Source organism: Cibotium barometz, chromosome 2 (assembly GCF_041138505.1).
Source record: "Cibotium barometz isolate CiBa-2024 chromosome 2, ASM4113850v1, whole genome shotgun sequence".
Classification (NCBI taxonomy): domain Eukaryota; kingdom Viridiplantae; phylum Streptophyta; class Polypodiopsida; order Cyatheales; family Cibotiaceae; genus Cibotium; species Cibotium barometz.
In genome coordinates, this window is record NC_141047.1 from 47,242,783 (window position 1) to 47,264,123 (window position 21,341).

Here is a 21,341-nt window from a genome sequence, read left to right on the forward strand (position 1 = left end):
ACTCTCTGGCAAAGTGCATAACAAAAAAGTGGCTTTGAACTCATCGTCCATTGCCAACTTTTGATTGATAACCTGGCTGACAATACCATTAAACTCATTTAGATGGGCTGTCATAGAAGCCCCTTCCTTCATCTGAAGGCCTATGAGTTTCTTCAACCAATACACTTTGCTTGAGGCACTTTGTTGGGCATACAAGTCCTGCAATCTCTGCCACATTCCCCAAGCTGTCTTCTCTTCACGAATGCTGAAAAGTAATGAGTCTGACACAGACAACATGATAGTAGATCTTGCCAGCTCATCCATATCTTCCCACTCTTCAGCTGTAAGAGAAGCGGGCATTACACCCCTTTCTTTGATAGGCTTGTGCTGCTTTTTCTGGAGCAACACATTGTAGCACTGGGTTTGCCAAATATCATAATTCTGCGAGCCTTCAAGCTTCTTGATGTGAAGCAATGAAGAGCTCTCACCTGTGGTTGCCATAGCAATATGCAACCTTTAATGCCTGACTCCCTGCAAATGTGCAAACACTGCACCCAAGATGTGCAAACACTGCACCCAAAGCACACAAAGTGCTCACAAATGTTCTCCCAAGCTTTATCTCCCACTGCGGAAGCAAGAATGCAACTTTTCTCCCACTTTATGTGATGAAAACACCAAAATCTGGTTGCTGCAGATTTTGGACAGCACCTTAAATGTGCTCTTTTGCCCTTCCAAAGTACTGTACAGCAGTACTAAGTGCTCACCTGTGATGTACCAAACCTGTACCGGCAATTTCAGCAGCTGAAATTGAACCTTTTGGTCACTCAAAATAGTGTACAGCCATGCCAAAACATGCACAAAGCTGTGCCAAATCTGTACCAGCAGGTACAGTAGCAATAAATGCTCTCCTGGCTGTCCAAACGAGTAAAAATCAGACTTTTACAGTCCTGTACACTGCATGCAACAGTCCCGAACAGAAATTGGGCAAAAGCCCCTTGACTGCAAGCTGATTTTTGAGGATTTAAGGCATAAATGTCTTGCCTGCTGCTTTGCCAAGCTCAACAAGCATACAAACTTGAAAAGCCCCTTGATTTGAGATCGATTTCTGATCATACATGGTACATTGACGCACATGAAGGCATCCAGAGTGTTCACGATGCTTCCCCCTGGCCACATATACATCAAATACATGAAAGCCCCTTGATTTACAGGCACATTGAGTGCTTGTAAGGCATCAACACATTATCCACAGCATCAAATGCGATTGCCTGCATGCAAATCAACCAAATCGGCACAAAAGCCCCTTGATTTGCACTGCAATTTGCTGCAATTTTGCCCAAATGTGCGATTTTTCACATCATACAGCATGTATGAGTGCTTAATTGCACAATTACATCAAAAGCCCCAAATTTCGACATCCAATTTCCTGCAAATTGAACCTGATTGTGACCAATTTCCTGCAAATTGATCCTGATTGTGACCAATGTCACCCAATTTTGCCAATTATGCTCAAAAAAATTGAGCAATTCGGCACCTGTACCTGCTCAATTGTTGATTGTACTTGCTCAATTGCAAATCCCAAAAAAAAAATGAGGCAAATACCTTGTAATTTCTGATTTTTCTCTGATTTGCAGGCGGGTTGATGAATTTGGTGCTGATGCTCCTGCTGTTCTGTGTAGGTTTTGCAGGTTGCAGGTTAAGGCTTCTCCCACACAGTTGTGTGGGATGATGATGCTGCTGCTGATTGTTGGTGCAGAAAGAGTGCCTTCTATTATGTTTCCAGACGAGTAGGTGCTGTTGGCCGACTTGAGGAGAGGCGCAATTGATTCGGCATGGCGGCTTCGAGATCCAAGCTGAGTTGGGAGGACACGGGAGCCTCCTGCGTGCAGGCAGTCGCGTAGCTGTTCCAGTCCGCCAGTTGAACGCCCAACGCCACCAGTTCGCCTTAGTAGCCTTCGCCTAGCGCATCTACGCCCGGCGCTTGGGCAGCGATCAGCATTGAATGGGGTAGCCAGCCGACACGTCACCTTCGCTATGCTGCCTTCGCTCAACTTCCGCCTAGACTGTCCAGCGCTGACACGCCTGCATGTGAAAAAGGGCAGAAATGGCTGCCCAACTCCTCCAGCTACGCTCGACTTGGTATTCGCTTCGCTTAGCGCTGGCGCCTTCTACACGCCTGAAGTCGACGCTTTGTGTCCAGGCCCCTTGCTGCAAGCCTACGTAAGCTGCATCATCGACTGGTGCTGTGCCTCTTCACACACAGGCTGCGCCCAACCTGTTGGTCGTTTCTGGCTTGACTGGAGACTCTGCTTGTACTGAAAGGCTCTGATACCAGTTGAAGGGGAGAAAACTGAATTAGGGTTTAGAGTTTATTCATGGGAGACATACACAGAGAAGCAAGGGAGAGAGAGAGAGAGAGTTGTGGGGATAAGTCAACTCATGAGGCATGAGTGTGTGACTCCCCTATCACACATGTATATTGCACTAGTACACATAGTGCACTTAGTACATTAAAAGTACTAAGTGTACTATGTACTATAACTTATGGGCTTGTACACACTATAAGGGTGGGCATTATGCCTTTACCCCAACATTGGCTTGGTTGTCTTGGCCCTTGGAATTCAGCAAGCCCTTTGTGAATTATGAGATGCTAGATTGGATCTATTCTCTACCTATTTATAGGTCTTGACAGAGCTGGTTGGCTGGCCCAAACAGGGGTCGGCCTGTTCTGAAATCTCCATGACCAGGTCTTTAGCAAATAAATGCCTTCTTGTCATTGTTTTCACACTGGATGCTTGGCTGACTGTCCAGGCTGCTGTCCAAGCCTGCGCATGGCTGTTGGACAGCCTCTATGCCTGACCGCCTGGCTGGGAAAGGCCCCTAGGGCCTGTCGGCTGCTTGGCCAAGCCACTTGGGTTGGCCGACAGCCTGCCCAGCCCATCTTTGGCTGGTGGGCAAGGCCATGGGCTTCTTGGGTGGCCTAAAGCCTGCTCAATGCCCAAGTCAAGAGATAGAATCTCTCTTTCAGGTCAGCCCTAAGGGCTGGACCCCTTCTACATGCAACCTACATGCTTTCCTACATATGCTTGGTGTCTGGTTGCAAACCCAACACTTAGAACATTTGACATCATTCCAGAGGGAGACTCACAGTATGAAGTGGCACTGCTTCATGTGCAGGACAATGCACACTTGACCTTGGACGTTTAGAGTGAAACCCCTAGCTGACTCGTCTAATATGGGCTCACATGGGACAAATTTCCACTCCAAGTCCTGCACCTTTTGTTCAAATATGTCCACGTGGCATCCAAGTGCGGGATGCACGTGACACCACCCATATGATCTATATGCATACATAGGCCCTTTCCCATAGGTATGTTTTGCAGTTTTCCGTGTCCTTGCGGCACCTCACTCCTCTTTTATAAGGTTCATTTCCCATTTTTTATATTGGATATATGTATATTCCTGTAGAAAATCCATATTTTTGGCAACCATCCACCCCCCTAGGCCCCCCTTATTGATCACTTTTTAGGTGATCACCATATGTAATAAGAGTGCCCAAGAAAACCCATCTAAATTTTTTTGATTGCCTTTCCCCCCCCTTAAATTTAGCCAAATAAAAAGAGACGGGGCTATTGGCAGTTTGTAGTGAGTTGTGAGAGCTTTTCAGGTTGAAAGCAAGGTGGCAGTGGTAAGCACTTGGCATGAGCCAGAGGACATGGAAATCAGTCATACTGAAAATCAAGGTGAGGGACCCAAGGTGGTGATCCACAATGTTGCTCTCGTCACTTCTGTGTGCTGAGTCTTAGTGAACTCTGAGCATGATGGAAGGGCGTAGGGGGACTCGGGAGCCAGACTTGGTTATCTGCACTCTTTGGCTTTATCGCTCAATTCGTTGTTATCAAACTCTGTGTGAGGAAATCTTGTATGACCTTTCCAACTTGAGGCTTACAATGTCTTCTCGGAGCCATAGGTGTGACATTCCATTTTCTGTTTGGACTCACACTGGGTTGGATTTTCAAGCAGTGCCCTAGGCCCAGGGCCTAGGGGGTACTATGTGGCTGATGGCCCTTGTCTTGTCAGGCTTGCAGGTTGGGTTCATGGCTAGGCAGATGAATGTGAGTCCACGTCTTGAGGAATGACGATTGGCAGAAAAGGGGTGTTTAAGTGCATGACTCTGCTCATTCTATGTCTTCTCTCAATTCTTGAATGCATTTTTAATGACGTTGGATAAAGTATTCCATGCTTTGTCTAGTAATAAATCTATTGTACTGATGTCAAGGGTGAACTCCCCACAAAAATACATGTTTCAGCTCTGACCGATGAGGAATGGAAGAGCCGTCTAACTCAGGAGCAATACATGATTACAAGAAAGAAGGGAACTGAGAGAGCATTTACCGGGTATCTGCTCAATGTGTGCGCTTCCATCTCTTTTTCCTTTGTTTTTTTAAAAGTCATGCTCATTCACTGATGCAATATACTTGGTTTTCATAGTGAATACTGGAATACAAAGACTCATGGAATTTATGAATGTAGATGCTGTGCTGCGTCCTTGTTTGAGTAAGTTTTTGAACCTTAGCATTCACTTTTTGCACTCTCAACATCTAATGATTATGTGTTGATGCGTCTCTTATCGCATTGCCAATATAGAGGTCTTCAAATTTCAAATAAAGGGTGTACAGAGAAGGTATATGTGTTTTTGCTCCGTACATGTGGTGGTATGCATGGGCGTATTCTTGCAAATATCTTACAGACACACATGCACGCACACATGTTTGTATGCATTAAATGATGATTATATTTTGTCTTTCCAAGATGGATATAATTTACAAACTCAACCAGCAGATTACATGTCCATTGTGAAGATTGAAAAAATTAGTATTTAGCTAGGTGTCTTGTCCACACAGTGCTTATTGCTGGAGCAAGGGAGAATATCCCCCTTCTGCAAAAGGAAAGTGTGCCTGTCATCAAGAATGTGAGGGAAGGCTGAGTTGATAGTAGTGTCATACATGAGCGGTTATTTACAGAAATCAAATGTGAACAAAGAGCCTTTTTCATATCCGTTGCATGCTAAATATGGCATACCATAGGTATCTATTTATCTGTATCTGTATACCAATCCATCTTTATCATCATATACATGCATACCCACAAGTTGGTGGGCTGTGCATCTTCTGCATGCGTGCACACTTGTGTCTATTTATTTATCTATATCTGTATCTTTTATCATCTTATACAGGGATATACACAAATATGGGTGTGCATGGGTCTCTATCTATTTACTTATCTCTATATATTAATCCACGTGTGTGTGTGTGTGTGTGGGGGGGGGGGGGGGGGGGGGTTGGGGAAGCGGGGGGTCACCTATTTTTCTGTTCACCGTGCGTATCCTTCTGCTCCATCTGTGCCCGTGAACCTGCTCTTCACCTGAAGTTCGTCGCCTGACTGGCTGGGAGTATTGGCCGTCCTCTGTCTTTGTTATGCTGTGACAATCGTTGTCATCCTGCTGTGCTGCCTCGCTTTTGCCTCTTCTTTCTGTCTATATCTGTCTCGTCTGATTCTACTGTTGTTTCCCTTCCTGCTTGCTGGCTTTATCCTCTTCTTGTTTCATAGCTGCTGCCTGCCTCTTTGCTTGTGTGTGTGTGTGTGTCTCAGTGAGAGGGTATGTGTGTGTGTGTGTTTTTCTTCTGCTCTGTCTTTGACATGAATTCGCAGCCTCAAGCTGTCTACTCCCGTCGTAGAGTTAAGATTCCGGAGAAAATGGGTCCCAAGAGACTCAAAGAATCGGTAACCGTGAATCATGATAAGCCTGATGCGCAGTATCTGTTTGATGTATTGCATAAAGATTTTCAAGAAAATCTAATTGCCTGGGACAAGCCTAAACCAACTTTGAAATACAAAATTTGTCCAGACTATATAGCCAACAGTTAAATTCTCGGAATGCGCAGTCATTTTGTTTTTTCCTGGCAAAATGCCTGCTGCGAATGATGTTGCTCGACGGTGGGTTAAGAACTTGCTTGTGGATGCTATGTTGATGGGGCTGCTCGTGGCTTTTGTGAAGTGGTTCTCTTGGAACCAATATACAGCCAGAAAATGTTAGAACAATCGCCTGTGTTTTATGGCCGTCAGATGGTGCATGTACTTCCATGGACTTCGTCAATGGACTATCAGGCTCTCTTAAAGCATCAATGCCCAGTATGGGTTGAGGTGGTTAACTTCCCGGTTGACTTCTTTGATGCATTGCCAAGATTGGCTCGGATGTTGGGCACCATCATTTGTCCCCCACATCTATTGGGCAGCAGAAATAGATTTTGTATTGTGTGGGATACAGATAAACCCACCCCACCATCCATTGCAGTGGAGGTTGATGATGTCTATATGGGCGAAAAATATTATGAACTGAAATGGGGAGTATTTGCAAGAGCATGCTACACTTGTCATAAGTTTGGACACTTGGCTTCTGATTGTCCTACTTATGTTGAGACATCTAGTTGATTCTATTCCTCCGACTCCAATTGTGGAAACATCAATAGGCCAGGCAAAGCCTACTCTAGCTAAAACAACGAATACAGTGCCAGTTGCTAACACATGAGTGCAAATAAGAACAAGAGCAGGGCAACCAGCGCATATGCCTGCTAGAACTGAACAGATTGTAAAATATGCTCCAAACAAGGATAAGAATGTCATAGATTCGGGTTGGTAGACCCGAAACCCTAGAAAGGTTATTTCTGTCAAACCTGGACTGTTATACTATATAGTCCAAAATGTGGATGGAATCATCTTCCTCTTAGAGTAAAGCTTGCTCGTCAGGAGAAGTTGATACAAGAAAGCTTTGGGTTGCAGTAGTTCAAGGTGGAATGCAAACTCTATATAAAAAGCAACAAAATATGCAAGCAGATGCTGATATGGCTTGCACCGCTCAATAAAATAATCATGAAGGCACCTCGTAAGTGCCAAGTCCTTCTCCATGATGCCCATGATTCTCTTGTCAGAGGTCATAAGGGCATCAAAAGTACCTTGGAGAAGTTAGAGAAGTCATTCTATTGGTCCAAAATGCGACATGATGTCTACCAACACGTCCAAGCATGGCAGATATGTCAAAAGGTGAAAGTTCCACGTACAAAACATGCAAGGTTATTTCAGCCTTTGTCAAAACTTACTGAATCTGTCCGCAATTGTCATACACTCTGTGTTTCTAGAGTAGGAAGAGGGCCTACAAAGTCCATACCGATGTCGGGAAAAGGTCCCTCTGGAATAACATACTCATTCCATGCCATGCTCATTCCACGCAAGGAGATAGCCAACCGAGGACATAGCTCGCTTGTTCATTCGGTTTTGGTATTGCATTCGTGGTTTGTCATGGACAATCACATGAGACAGAGATCCTAAATTCATGTCCCATTTTTGGAGAGCATTGTTTTGACAATTTTGGGACTAAGTTACAGCTGTCTAGTGCATTCCATCCACAAATAGATATATAATCAATTGGCCTTTGACGTTCTCAAAATCATATTGCCATGACCAGCAGTCGAAATGGGAATTCAGTCAATCCTAAATGATACTCATTCATCGAGTATTGGCCGGACACCGTATGAGGCAACATTTGGTCGCTAGTTCTCATCTCTTTTGACTAGACAATGCAGTCCTACAGCTATTTGGACTTGCATAAGTGGCCCGAAGAGTCTTCTGTAGTGCCTTGGTTTGGTGGATACTCAGCCGACGTACGGTCTTCTTTGTCCTTGCTTGGACAGTCATATCGCTTGTTCTCAAGCATTGTACAACAGTTCTCCAAAGAATTAATATAAGCAAATACTCGTGCTGGCGGGTAATTGGGACCCAATACTGTGTCGTCCACTTCTCTTCTATTCTCCTCTCTCTCTATCCACTCTGTGAATTGGATGCTAAAGATCTCACCAGATAAAGGTATAAAGAAGGCCCTGTTGTGCATTACCACGATCAACCTTAGTGCATGTAACACTCAAGAGAACAGATTGTTAGATTGGATGGTGCAAAGAGAGGAGCCTGGTTTTCCCAAAGTACCATGTTACAGCTTATTGCTGCTCGCTTATACAGATTGATAATTCCTGAGGTGTGGATTACTCCTTGTTCGAATAGGCTTTGGAATATGGATAAGACAGCCAAATGGTGGAAACAAGATCTCTAAAAGACTAATAAATTGCCATTAATAAAGCATAGAGTTTTTCTTTGGTGGTGCTTGGTTGGAGTGCTACTTGCTGGTGAAACTCTAGCCAAAATAAGGATAGCTTCTGCCTCTTGTGTTAGATGTTCAAATCACAATGAGATTGTCTCTCCTATACTACGGGAGTGCTTGGATACCAAAGATTTCTTGCTCAGATTATCTATTTCTTTGGCTGCCAGATTTCTAGGATGTTGTTTCTCCAAGCATTTCTGGATCCGTCACCAGCCTGGACATTTCCCAGTCTGAAAGGGGTCTGGTGGACTCCAGGATGTTTAAATATTTGGAAAGTACAAGCTTTGGGAATGGGGGATTATCCTAGAATACAAAGGACCACACTCCTAAAATTTAGGAGAGTTGCTATTTTTGGCTCGACTCCGATGGAAATTCTGTTCACGAAGAAATACTGAAGGCAAGGGTATTTAATCATTTATTATGATTTCTAGCCATTGTACTTGTTGCACCAGCATTTGTACTTGCCGTACCTGCCGTACCAGCCATCGTACCAGCTGTACCAGCCACCGTACCAACTGTACCAGCCACTATACTTGCTGTACTAGTCATTGTACCTGCTGTACCAGCATTTATACTTGCTATACCTGCTGTACCAGCCACTGTACCGGCTGTACCAGCCACTGTACTTGCTGTACCAGCCAGTGTACCTGCTGTACCGGCTGAATGGAGAGTTGTACTTGCTGTACCAGCTCTATTGCATGAAGACCCGTGGTTTTTGGGGACGAATCAGTACCCACACGGAGGTATATGGATTATGTTGTTGGCTCGGCATTTCTACAGCCTATGTTCCGGCTTGGTAGCCTTGTGTTGGGCTGTCTTATGGCATTTGTATAGGGATAATCCGGCATCTCCCGTGGGGAGAGTAAGGCCCTCAAAGCTTGTACATGATATTATTCTCCTTGGGTAATAAAATACTCCAAGGGGGGGGTCGGTTCATTCCAGCCTCTATGCGGTGTCACACGTGCAAGCTCCATTTTCAGCATTTGTGGATGTTTTGTCCAGCTTTATGTTTTATGCAAAGTGATGATGGATATGTGTTAAGGCTGTGGCCATGTTTAAGTGTTTTAACATGCATTGATGGTATCAACAAGTGTGTAAAAGGCCCTAGTCCCCCGGGCACCCGCCGCGAGTTACATTGGTATCAGAGCATAGGCTTTCTTGGAAGCGGAGGCTTCCTTCTATCAATAAGGAAGAGAAAAGATCTCAAGTGGGGACCACACTTACCATCATTGCTATTAAGCATCGCCAGCTGCTTCATAGCTTATGAAGCAAGAGCATGAGCAGTAGACAGCTTGTTGATCTAAGGATTTATGAATTCACAAAATTTATCTTGGAAGTATGGAGTTGGCTTTATGTCCACACGTTCAGCACTCTTTCCATATGGATATTGCGGATTATATTATCAAGCTTACAGGCAAGCTATATGGAGATATATCTCAGGATATCTTAAGGATATGGTGATGAGATATTTCTTTTGACTTCATGACCAACCTGGCAAAGAAAAGCTAAGTATACTTTGAGTTTGCAAAGTTAGTGCTTTTGCTATGAAGTGTTTTTGATGTTCACTAACCCTTGTATAGCCATGCAAGGAGAAAGGTGGTGTTGTTTGCCTTGAGATGGTTTTAGGGAAACATTGTTTATGGCTCCCTTTATTGGAATGGATTATATCTATGGAGATTCTTGGATGAGATTTATATAGATATTGGGCTTAACAAGCAATTTCTATGGACGAATCTGTCCCAGTTTATAGAGAAGAAATATTTGGATATCTCATGGATATGATGCTTTTATGGATAAAAGTCCACCTCTACTCCAAGGTGTGTGGTTAGCACAGAGTATGTGGTAAGAGTTATGGTATACAGGTCTATGGATTCTTCGACTTCTTTTCTAGGAATTTGGATCCATCCTCAGGTTTATGGATTATGTTTATGACTCCCTTTTACTGGGATGGATTATTCCTTTTGGCTCCCTTTATTTGGGATGCATTGGACTTATGAAACTCATGATTCACATACCCTGTGTAGTGTTCTCTTGTCCTACGTGCTCTCTTGAAGATTGTTTCTACCATGTGAGGGTGGAACAATAGAGAGCAGATGGAAGGGAACATGGGCACTTCAAAGGGTAGTGACAACCACAACATACCCTGTGTAGTGTTCTCTTGTCCTACGTGCTCTCTTGAAGATTGTTTCTACCATGTGTGGGTGGAACAATAGAGAGAAGATGGAAGGGAACATGGGCACTTGAGAGGGTAGTGTGAGTTGGTGGCCGAAATGCCCATAAACTATGTGTAGCAGAAATGCTTATGGAACACCAGGTTATCTATGCCTACGAGTGATTGTTTTATCTTGTTACTTGAGCCCACCTCTCATCCAAGGTGTGTGGTCAGAGTACCAACACGGAGTGTAAGTGGTAAAGTGGACATGACGGGACTTATGTCTATGCCAAGGGTCATGTGGACCGATGTCTTGTTGGCAGGAAACTTATTTTGTCTCGCGGGACATGGATTATGATATCTGGACTTATGGGGCTGATTTGTCTCGCCCATTTACTTGGGACATGATTATGATATCTGGACTTATGGGACTGTTTTTGTCTCGCCCATTTATCTTGGGACATGATTTTGATATTGGTATTATGGAGACTTATTTAGTCTCGCCCATTTCTTTGGGGCATGGATTCTTCAGTTATATTGGATTTTTGAGACTGTCTCGTCTCGCCCAATCGATGGCACATGATTATATCGTGCATATATGGCTTGAAGCTTAAAGTTGCGGACAACTTTTAAGAAGTTGGGGAGGATGTCACCAGCCTGGACATTTCCCAGTCTGAAAGGGGTCTGGTGGACTCCAGGATGTTTAAATATTTGGAAAGTACAAGCTTTGGGAATGGGAGATTATCCTAGAATACAAAGGACCACACTCCTAAAATTTAGGAGAGTTGCTATTTTTGGCTCGACTCCGATGGAAATTCTGTTCGCGTCATTACATCTGGAATTGAGCAGATACTAAGAGTTGGCAAAGTGCCTATGACAGAATGTCTACCAGTTGGGATATTTTTATAGATAAAGTATATGGAAGGAGTCAAGGACCCATCTCTTAGATTGGGACATGTGGCAAGAAAGTGGACCAAAGTGAGACAAGTGGCTTGACACTTGTTAGAAAGTGGATCAAAGTGAGACAAGTGGCCTCACACTTGTCACTTCAGCTATTGTGTGGCTCTCCACTTGTCATTGTAGCCTTCTCTTGCCATTTTAGCTCATGGGAGGCCCAAATCTATAAATTGGAGCCCTCTCTCTTCATTAATGAAGGCTCTCTTGTTGCACACTAGCCTCTACCACCGTTACAGGCTGCCCTAATGAAGGCTACTCTCTTTCTCTCTCTCTTGAAGGCTGCCCATGAAGAATACCGGCTGTTGAGGACTGTTTTGGAGGCTTCCATCGCGAAGAAATACTGAAGGCAAGGGTATTTAATCATTTATTATGATTTCTAGCCATTGTACTTGTTGCACCAGCATTTGTACTTGTTGTACCTGCTATACCAGCCATCGTGCCGACTATACCAACCACTGTACCTGCTGTACCAGCCACCGTACGGACTGTACCAGCCACTATACCTACTGTACTAGTCATTTTACCTGCTGTACCAACATTTCTACTTGCTGTACCTACCAGCTATACCAGCCACTGTACTTCTTGTACCAGCCATTGTACTTGTTGTACCGACTGAATGGAGAGTTGTACTTGCTGTACCAGCTCTATTGCATGAAGACCCGTGGTTTTTGGGGAAGAATCAGTACCCACACGGAGGTATATGGATTATATTGCTGGCTCGGCATTTCTACAGCCTATGTTCCGGCTTGGTAGCCTTGTGTTGGGCTGTGTTATGGCATTTGTATAGGGATAATCCGGCATCTCCCGTGGGGAGAGTAAGGCCCTCAAAGCTTGTACATGATATTATTCTCCTTGGGTAATAAAATACTCCAAGGGGGGGGTCGGTTCATTCCCGCCTCTATGCGGTGTCACATGTGCAAGCTCCATTTTCAGCATTTGTGGATGTTTTGTCCAGCTTTATGTTTTATGCAAAGTGATGATGGATATGTGTTAAGGCTGTGGCCATGTTTAAGTGTTTTAACATGCATTGATGGTATCAACAAGTGTGTAAAAGGCCCTAGTCCCCCGGGCACCCGCCGCGAGTTACAGGAGGATCTTTGGCAGATATCACCAAAGACATGCTGATTATGCAAGTTTCTTTGCTTGGACATGCTTTTGGGCACTTTGGACACCCTGGATTAGTCGCAATCATCTGATTTTTTACTCTACACAAATTGACAAGTACTCAAGTCTCGTACTTTTGCCAGTCTTTGCCTTTATATGATTGTCATAGATTCCAAGAGATGGACCAGCTGCAGTTAGACTTGTTTGCTCAATATTTCTGGTCTTCAAGAAGTTTGCCTCACTTTTGAGGGGTTCTTTCTTTGTACAATGAAGTAATACAACATAGCTTTTTACAAAAAAAAAGAGTGTGTGTGTGTGCGCGTGCGCATGCGTACATGAAAGTGCTCATGTGTATTGAGAAGAAGATGGGGAGGGGGGAGTTAAAACGTGTTTTCAAGTGAACCTACAGCAGAACTAATGTTGTGTCATGTATTGAGTGTGCAATTGCACATTGGTGCTACTTGTTTTGACGTGTGATTCCGACTGTTATTGAATGCTCTGACAAGGTTTTTCTAGATGTAGTCATATATAATTTTTTTGGAGGTCCTGACTCCTAATGTATGGGTGGTGATTGTCTACTTCATTTGTTGCAGCTCAACAACCAAATTTGACAGCGGCACAGGTTGGCCCTCATACTATGAACCGATTGCAGATAATGTGAAATCAGAAATGGATTGGTCTATTCCTTTCATGCCACGAACGGAGGTGCTCTGTGCAAAGTGCAATGCTCACTTGGGTCATGTGTTCAATGATGGGCCTCCTCCAACCGGCAAGCGCTATTGCATCAACAGGTTATCTTTCTTTGACCATTTGGGCAATTGTGTTTTTGGGAGTCAATTGTAAAATTTTATGATGTTGGTCTCTAAGCTTAAAATAGGACACTGTAAAGCCTTGTAGTACCTTTTCTTAAAGCATCCTCTTGAAAAACAAAGAGGTAAAGATGTAAAATAAATTAAACATAGTTAAGCACATATCAAAGAGTCCAATTTATTGTCACCTTTGGCTAGGTGCTTCTGTGCGCTATGGCTGTAAGCACACTTGCGGAATTCATTAACGTCCAAAGGGCTAGTGAACCATGCACATGCCATATTGGTGATCGGTGCCTGTTTTGGCTGGTCGCTCTGCAATTGTAGCCTACTAGTTATGCATATGCTTTATTACACTGACCTAATCATTTCACCTTCTATTTCTTTGTTGTTAAAGCTTCTAAAGATGCTCTTTGCATTTCCTATTATAGACTGTATATGCTTTGTACCTTCTTGGTCTCATAGGCCATTTTAGCTTCCCACAAATGTAAATAAATCTCTGCGTGCGTGCGGGCAGATCAGGATCGTGGGGGGACACGGGTATGTGTCGTGGACAGATGGAGAGGGTCCACCTTCTAGGCCATCAAAAGATGAGTTTCTTTATGGCCTCCTTTGTAACCTAATTCCTTTGGTACATAGAGGGCTTGCAGCCTTGGCAGGGAAGCATTTGTCCAGAACACGCCAGCAAATCACATAGCTTTTCTAGCATCCTCTTGGCTAGAGGTCATTTATGGTTGCATTAGCATTTATGTGTGTGCACGCACACGCATGCAGGTATATGCAGAAGATGAAAATAATGCTGGTAAAGAACCTGAAAGGCCTGTTACCGTTGTACTTTATCAAAATCATCTAGTGGTAGCGCGCACACTTAAAAAAAAAAATGTGAAACCACTGTTTTTATTAAATAGTAAACTGTACAGTCATAGTCACCCGAAGCAGGTGGAACTATGAGAACGAACTAAAAAAACTAGGAAAATTCTTCAAACTGTTGGAGAAAGCTTGCCAAGATCATAGCAATCTCGAAGAGACCGGAGTAGGGCAGCATGAAAATAGGGGAAGGGATGAACAACATCACCAGAAAAGTGCATATGATTTCTGGTGGAATAGATGGTCCAAAGAGCCCAGAAGCGCACCCATGCGAAGAAATCATCATACCCCGGTAAGGCCGGGGACAATTTGCCAAAAATCCAAAAAAGTCGCCCAAAGCGCTGTCGAGGGAATCTATACTGTAGCAGTGCTGTCAAGTGTTGAAGAAAATCTCGGGAATGCAAGCAACTCCACAATAAGTGAGGTACGGTCTCGAGCACAAGGCAGCAACATCGACATAAAGCTGAAGCAGTACACCTTGTGAGCCAGTGGAGTGCCAATTGGTAGCGCGCCCGTAATGCATCGCCAAAAAAAGACCCGTTGCTTAAGTGGCAACTTTGACTTCCACACCTTTTTTAAAGTCAATTTCCACCAGGGCAAAGGCTTATCCAAGTGCCATAGCCTGCTTCCATTCCACTATCCAAGGCTGAGGAATAAGCAAACGGTAGGCCTTGGAAGCAGTGAAGAGATGGAATGGGAATGAGGCATAACCCGGCTGCTGACAATCAAAATGCCAATTCTCTAATGAATCCTCCTCCTCAAGAGGGGGTACCAGCTGAAATGGAGCCAAAAGTTCAGCTATGGCACGCCATATCGGCCTATGATGCATGCCCAGATGCCACTGCGTGGTGGCCTTGGGGAAAGAAAGAACCATACCATGCTCATCAACTACATCTTGTACCATACGTATTCCCAAAGTCGATAGATGATAAGCCTTTCTTGGGTGATCTAGCGCTAAAGGTTGAGAAAAGGCTTGACTCCAATGAATACTCTGAGATCGGAGTGAGTTCCCTGTATGTGGAGTTTTTTTTTTCTTCCGAGAAAAGATCCTTTCATTAGTTATAAAAAAAACGCCCACTGGGCTACAAAACCCCTCTCCTGCTCATAAGAAGGCAGAGCAGAGAGCCAATCAAGGCAGCTAGGGAGACTCTCCCTAGGTGCAAAAAAAGTACAAATAACAGTACAAATAACTGAGAGGCTATATCATACAATAGGAGGGGGGAAAATCCAAACAGGTGGCCTGTACTGCCAGTGGGGGGTACCCGCGTGTAGAGTATAGAAGGGGCCGCTGCGCCAAGTGGAGTGGAAGGCCCGGCGCCGCAAGATCGCTCGATCCGAGTCGCCCCGGATGTGGTCATACTGTCCTCGCAGGGTGTGAATCAACTCCTGCCAGATCCCTCGCCGAACAGTCTCTGCTGGTGGCTCCAGTCTCCCCTCAAAGGCCCTGAAACAACGGGCTCTCCAGGTGAACCATATGGTAAGGCTGCTGAGGAGCTCCCATCGTAGATCCCTCTCGTAGGTCCAGCCGGTGGACGAGAAATCCGGTGAAGGAACAAGGCGAGGCTGGCCCCTAATGAATCTGATGGCCTGGCTGTCCTGCTCCGTCTCGTATCCTAGAGCAGGCCCTGACGAAGTCGACCAAGCAGCGGCTCCCCACGTATACATTCCCTCTGGAGAGAGGGGGGCCAAAATGCGCAGCATCCTCAACCAAATCTGTTGCGCTTGTGGACAGTCCCATAGGCAATGTCTCTGTGTCTCCAATGGGTGGCCGCATCGGACACAGGCCGACGGAAGGCCACTGTAGACAAGCCAGGTGCCAACTGCAGAGCCCCTGTGGGCAACCAGCCACTGGAAAGTCGAGATCCTGCGTGCCTGTCGGCTAGCCCAGAGCCTGGTCCAAAAATCCTCCAGGAACTCCTGTGAGAGTCCTTGTAGCCGCCAATGCTCCGATGCAGCTGGAAAGACCATCCTCCTCGTAGTCAAAATATGCCTCCCCAACCGAACAGTGTACTGGAAAAAGGTGATCTCTGTGGCCTCGGGGGACGCATAAGGATCATGCCACTCGTACTCGCCAGGGTCCCACTGGAGCCGGGCCAAGGGGCGCGCAACATATGCCCATATGCGCCAATCAGAGTCCACATCTGCAGGGTCTGGATCAATATGCCACTTTCGAGAAGCGGCGGCCACTACCCGTATCCTTTGAAAGATGCACTCTGCAACCAAAGGCGACTCCGCCTCCACTCTCTGAAGTGTGCCCTCATCCTGTATCTCATAGTAGAGGCATCTACCATCCTCAGTGCAAGCTCTGACAGCAATCAGGATCTCCAAATGTGTAAAGGCTCCCATCCACCGTGGGGCCGCTGGCTCGAAAGGCGTGAACCACTCCTCAGTGAGTGCCCTCCTGAATGTCATCCCTCATAATCAGCCCCCCTCTGAAGTGACTCAGCCTCTCCGCCTGGATCTCCTGCAAGAGACTGCAAAAGGCCTGCCAATCTCCAAAACTGCGTGCTCGGCCTGCCGCCAATGGTCCCCAGGCTAGACGAGGCCGAGAACCTAGCATATGACCTTGCTCTGTGCGTACCACGGGGCTCCAGATGAGCGGCTGTCTGGCCTGCTCCTCATCACAAGTGGGAGGTCTCTGAGAAAGCCCCGGTCTCAGCAGCTCCCAAGCTCGCAGGATGGTCAAGGCAAATCTGTCCTCCCATCCTCTACTGAGGCCTGTCCTCCTCATCTCTATGAAGATCCACCGTATCTCTGGTGCCCAAGTGCCCCCTGCTGGGGGAGCTCTAGCTTGCAGCCACTGAAAAAGAAGCTCCTTCCAAGGCTCAACACCTGGAAGCAGCCCCCGAACAATAAGCTTCCCCAACAAGGCTCTACTCTGATCAGCTGGATCTATAATGCCCAAGCCCCCCTGGGCCAGTGGAAGAGTAATAACTGCCCAAGCAACCTTAGCCTGGGCCGGCTGACCATCCCGCCCAGACCAAAGAAAGTTCCTGATCAGCCTGTGTACGTGGCTGATGCAAGAGCTCGAGAAGATCCAGCAAGACGTGATGTACCACATAGTCGCTAAAAGCACCTGATTTGCCACCACCACCCTCCCAGCCAAGGATAGCCGAGCTGTACTCCAATATAAAAGCTTCTTCCGAATGCACAGAAGAAGCGGGGCGATCTGCTACTCAGGTGACAAATCAAGTCCAATCTGGCATCCGAGATACCGCACTGCTGTGCCAGGAGGAATCCATCTAAAACCTCGGTCTCGGCTCCATGCCGGAGCGGGAGTGCTACTGATCCAAAAAGCCACTGTCTTGCGCCAATTGATCAATGCTCCCGAAGCCACACCAAAAACCTGAAGCGACTGCTCTGCCCTCTGTAGATTGGCCTCCTGGCCATGCAGAAACAATCCCGTGTCATCAGCAAACTCAGAATCGAGCAGGTCCTCACCCCGGACTGGGACTGGAGTCCTCTCAAACCAACCTCCTCTGCTGTCAGATACATGCTCATAGCCTCTGCAAAGAAGAGAGAGAGGAACGGGGCAAAAGGGCATCCCTGACGGACTGATCTGGTCAACTCAAAACTCGGCCCCCGTCCTCTTGCCATCAACACCTGGCTACGAGCTGTGGAATATAGAGCCGCCACTCCTCGAATCCACTCTGGCTCAAAACCCAGGCGAAGCATAGTGCCCTCTAGGAAACCCCAATCGACTCTATCGTATGCCTTCTCAAAATCGAGAAGCATCACGACCAAGTCCTCACCGAGAAATCTAGCTCGGGCCGTTGCCTCCCAGAAGGTGAAAATGTTGTCAAGGATACTGCGCTCCTTGACGAATCCTGTCTGGGTAGCATGAATCAACTCCCCAAGGAAGGGCTGGATCCTCAAACTCAAGGCCTTTGCTAGGACCTTGTAGACAGTATTGAGGATCGTAATAGGCCTCCAATGCCGAATATCATTTGACACTCCCTCCCCCTTGGGGATAAGAAAGATCAAGCCCTCTGAAAAGCTCTGTGGCATCACCCCAGTGTCCAAAACATACTGAAAGCCCTTGCAGAGGCCTGGCCCCAAAAGGTCCCAATAGCGCATAAAAAAGGCAGGCGTCAATCCGTCCTCCCCAAGGCAACTATGACGCGGAAGGACCCTCAAAGCCTCAACAAGCTCATCCTCTGAAAGGGGCTCACCCAAAACTGTGCGCATACGATCTGTGACCCTCCTCTGCACATGGGCCCACACAGTCTGTCTGCAAGCATCACGTGCCTCCGTGGCTGGCTCCGCTGAAAGCAGGTCTCTATAGAACTCAGTGGCAATGGCTCTAATCTCCCTGGGCTCAGTGGCTAACGATCCGTCCTGTCTCCTGAGCTGGCGTACTCCTGCTCGAGCATGGCGGGGTCCGGTGATCTCAAAAAACTCCCCAGTCACTCTATCACCAAGCTGCGTCCATTGAGAGGCCTGGTGATGATAGTAGAACTCATGTCTCTGCTCCTCTGCCTCTCTAACCTCTTGGTGTGCCTGGCTCAGTTGGCACGCCACCCACTCACATGTAGGCAGCTGCTCCTGAAGATGCTGGAGCGAAGCAAGGCTATGTCTCAAGCGACGCTCCGGCTCTCGTGTCTCTCCCAACCGTGTCAAGGCTGTAGCGTGCAAAAAAGAGTTGAGCTCGATGAGTCCCTGGGCACACTGGCCTGCTGCATCCAGGTCAAAGCTCTGGCTATCATGCCATATCCTCTCAATGTCCTCAGAAAGATTGGGATCTGTAAGTATCCTCTTTGGGATCCTCAACTGCAAGCAGGTCTCCCGTGTCCTCTCCTCAAGTGTCAAAATAACTGGCGCATGGTCTGAAAAAGAGGTGCCAGCGAGGATGCCCACGGAGCCACCACGCTCCCTGAACTGTCGCCCACATAGAAGCGATCAATCCGTGATAGATTAGTCCCTCCTTGCCGGCGATCCGACCGAGAAAAACTAAGACTGTCGTGAGAACGGGAGAAAACCTCATGCTGCCATGCATCAGTGATCCGTAGTGTCATACAAAATCGCTCCCAAGCTGCAAGCTCCGTGCCGTGCACTGTAACATGACTTCCTCCCACCCTATCGGCCGGGTCCTCAAGCATGTTGAAGTCTCCCCTGACACACCAATGTGCGGCCTTGGGCAATGCATCTGTAACAAGGGTCTAGAACTCTGCTCTGGCACTAGCATGGTTGGGCGCATAGACATTGAGCACACCAAAGTGCTCATCGTGCATCCTCAGAATAACATACTGTGCTCTACCAAGCACAATGACCCCGCGATCCACAATGGCCTGCCGCCATACATCCGCAATGACCATACATACTCCCCCCTGCCCACCCAAGGGGCCAAAACCTGCAGACCAAAATGTGTCCCATCTACCAGGAATCACCGAACCATATCTCCGAATCCTGCTCTCACTCAAATGGTGCTCTTGCATCATCAGAATATCAATACTGCCCCCAACCAGGCATCTCTGAAGCTCTTGCCTCAAGCAACCACGATAACGTACATAGTGTGTGCCGCCAAGGCCCTGTACATTCCATGAGATGATCCTCATGGATGACCTGTTGAGGTGGAGGCTATCTCAGCCATACGGCGGGCCTTCGCAAGCGGCTTGGATGGAGAGTAATCCCCATCCGAGCGGCCACGAATCTGCCCACCCGGTGTGCTACAAGAGTCTCGGACCAGGCGCCAGTGGCTGTGTCCCATAGCGACTGCCTCCCGCTCATAGAGAGAAACCTCATGTATGCATACATAGCCAGGGTCTCGTGCTAGGTCTGCCACTATGCGAACCACCAAATGTCAAATCCTGGAGGCATCCGCACTCCCGGTATCAAAGAAATGTGCCAACTCCCAGAGTCGGCCTATCACGTCTGTCATCTCCAGATCACTCACATGGTGAGAAAACTCAACTGCCTGAGTCTTCAAAATACTAAGAGCGAGATCCAGAGTCCACTCCTGGTCGCTAGTGCCGCAGAGAGGGAAGGAGAAGGCCACCGCTGAATCAAATGCCTCCTCCCCTCGGGCCGGAGGTATCACCACATGAACTCTGATGGGTGTTGGCTCATGGGGGCCCTCCGCTCCAAAAAGGCGTGTGAAGGAGTAGTCGAAAGCCTCCGAGCGCTGTCTAGTGTCCAGACTACTCAGCCGACTACGGATAGAGGATATCCGTGAAGCACGAATCGGCATGGTAGGTCTCCTCTGCGGTGCTCGAGCAAGGTCGGTGCTCAGTGCCCGCCGGACTGCAGATGAGCGCCAGGGTACTCCCAGTGCCTCCCGAGGAGCTGAGGCGAGCGAAGGGGGAGGAGGGGGGGGGAGAAGGGGGTGGGGAAGGAGCGGCTGAAAAAGCGGGAGCGGGAACGGGAGGAGGTGAAGGTGGAAGCGAGGCGGGAGGGGGGGACGGGGGAGGGGTCTCCTCCTGGAGGGGAGCAAAGCTGTTCCTCACTGGAACCCAGTGATGCTGAGGCTGTGACTGCTGCTGCGTCGGTCTCTGGGCATGTTGCTGTGGCTGTCTCCCTCTACGGCGCCCCTGTCCAGGCTGCCAATCCGAGGTCTCTGTGGACTGAGCAGGTGTCCCGGAGGCTGCCTGCCGAGCTGCATCTGTGTGGGCGGGCCATCGGGGGTCTGCTGCTGCGGTGAAGGTCGGGATCTCCTGCGAGGGCAGGCCTTGGCCAGGTGGCCGACCTGCTTGCATATAAAACACTGGTTCGGGAGCCCCGAAAACTCCACTCTCTGATCGATCCATCCCCCCCCTATCCTAGGTAACTGAATGACCTTCAGAAGGGAGGAGATGTCAGGAACCAAAACTCTGACCGAAGGCACGCCAGCTGCTCTAGCCACCACTGAAGCTGCTGTGGGGTCAGTCTCAAGCACCGAGCCCACCAATGATCCTATCCTAGAAAGGAGCGGAAGGTACTCGCGGCGGAGTCCAGGAAAGCAAACTGTGACATGTGATAGGCGCTCTCCCTGCTCGGCCGCTGCTGGGTCGAAACCATGCTGCCAAGGTATGAAGAAGGCCCGAGCGCCCCTGATGTCAAGGGGACTCATGGCTAGGACCTGGGCCACGCTCTGGGCTGTCTCGAACTCAATCTGGTAGTGGCCGCGGTCCAATTACTGAATGTCCAGGATCTTGCCCACATCTGCAAGAAGGCGGGCCTGGAGAAGATCTCGGATCTCCCCTCTGCCTGGGGCGAGTGCCAACTATACGGCAGATGGTGGAATGTGCCTGGAGGCATTCCACCTCTGCGGCGAGGCTCGCTTCCTCTTCTG

The 21,341-nt window shown here is 47.6% G+C and overlaps 1 protein-coding gene across 1 annotated transcript in view; it reads left to right on the plus strand.

Moving 5' to 3' along the window:
- The window catches only part of MSRB1 (methionine sulfoxide reductase B 1), a 96,551-nt gene that overhangs the window by 39,168 nt on the left and 36,042 nt on the right, over positions 1–21,341 (plus strand). The window contains exons 2-4 of the mRNA XM_086818794.1: positions 4,290–4,377; positions 4,471–4,536; positions 12,995–13,192. Of these exons, the coding sequence (XP_086674920.1) occupies positions 4,290–4,377; positions 4,471–4,536; positions 12,995–13,192 (352 nt within the window). The remainder of the gene's footprint in view (positions 1–4,289; positions 4,378–4,470; positions 4,537–12,994; positions 13,193–21,341) is intronic.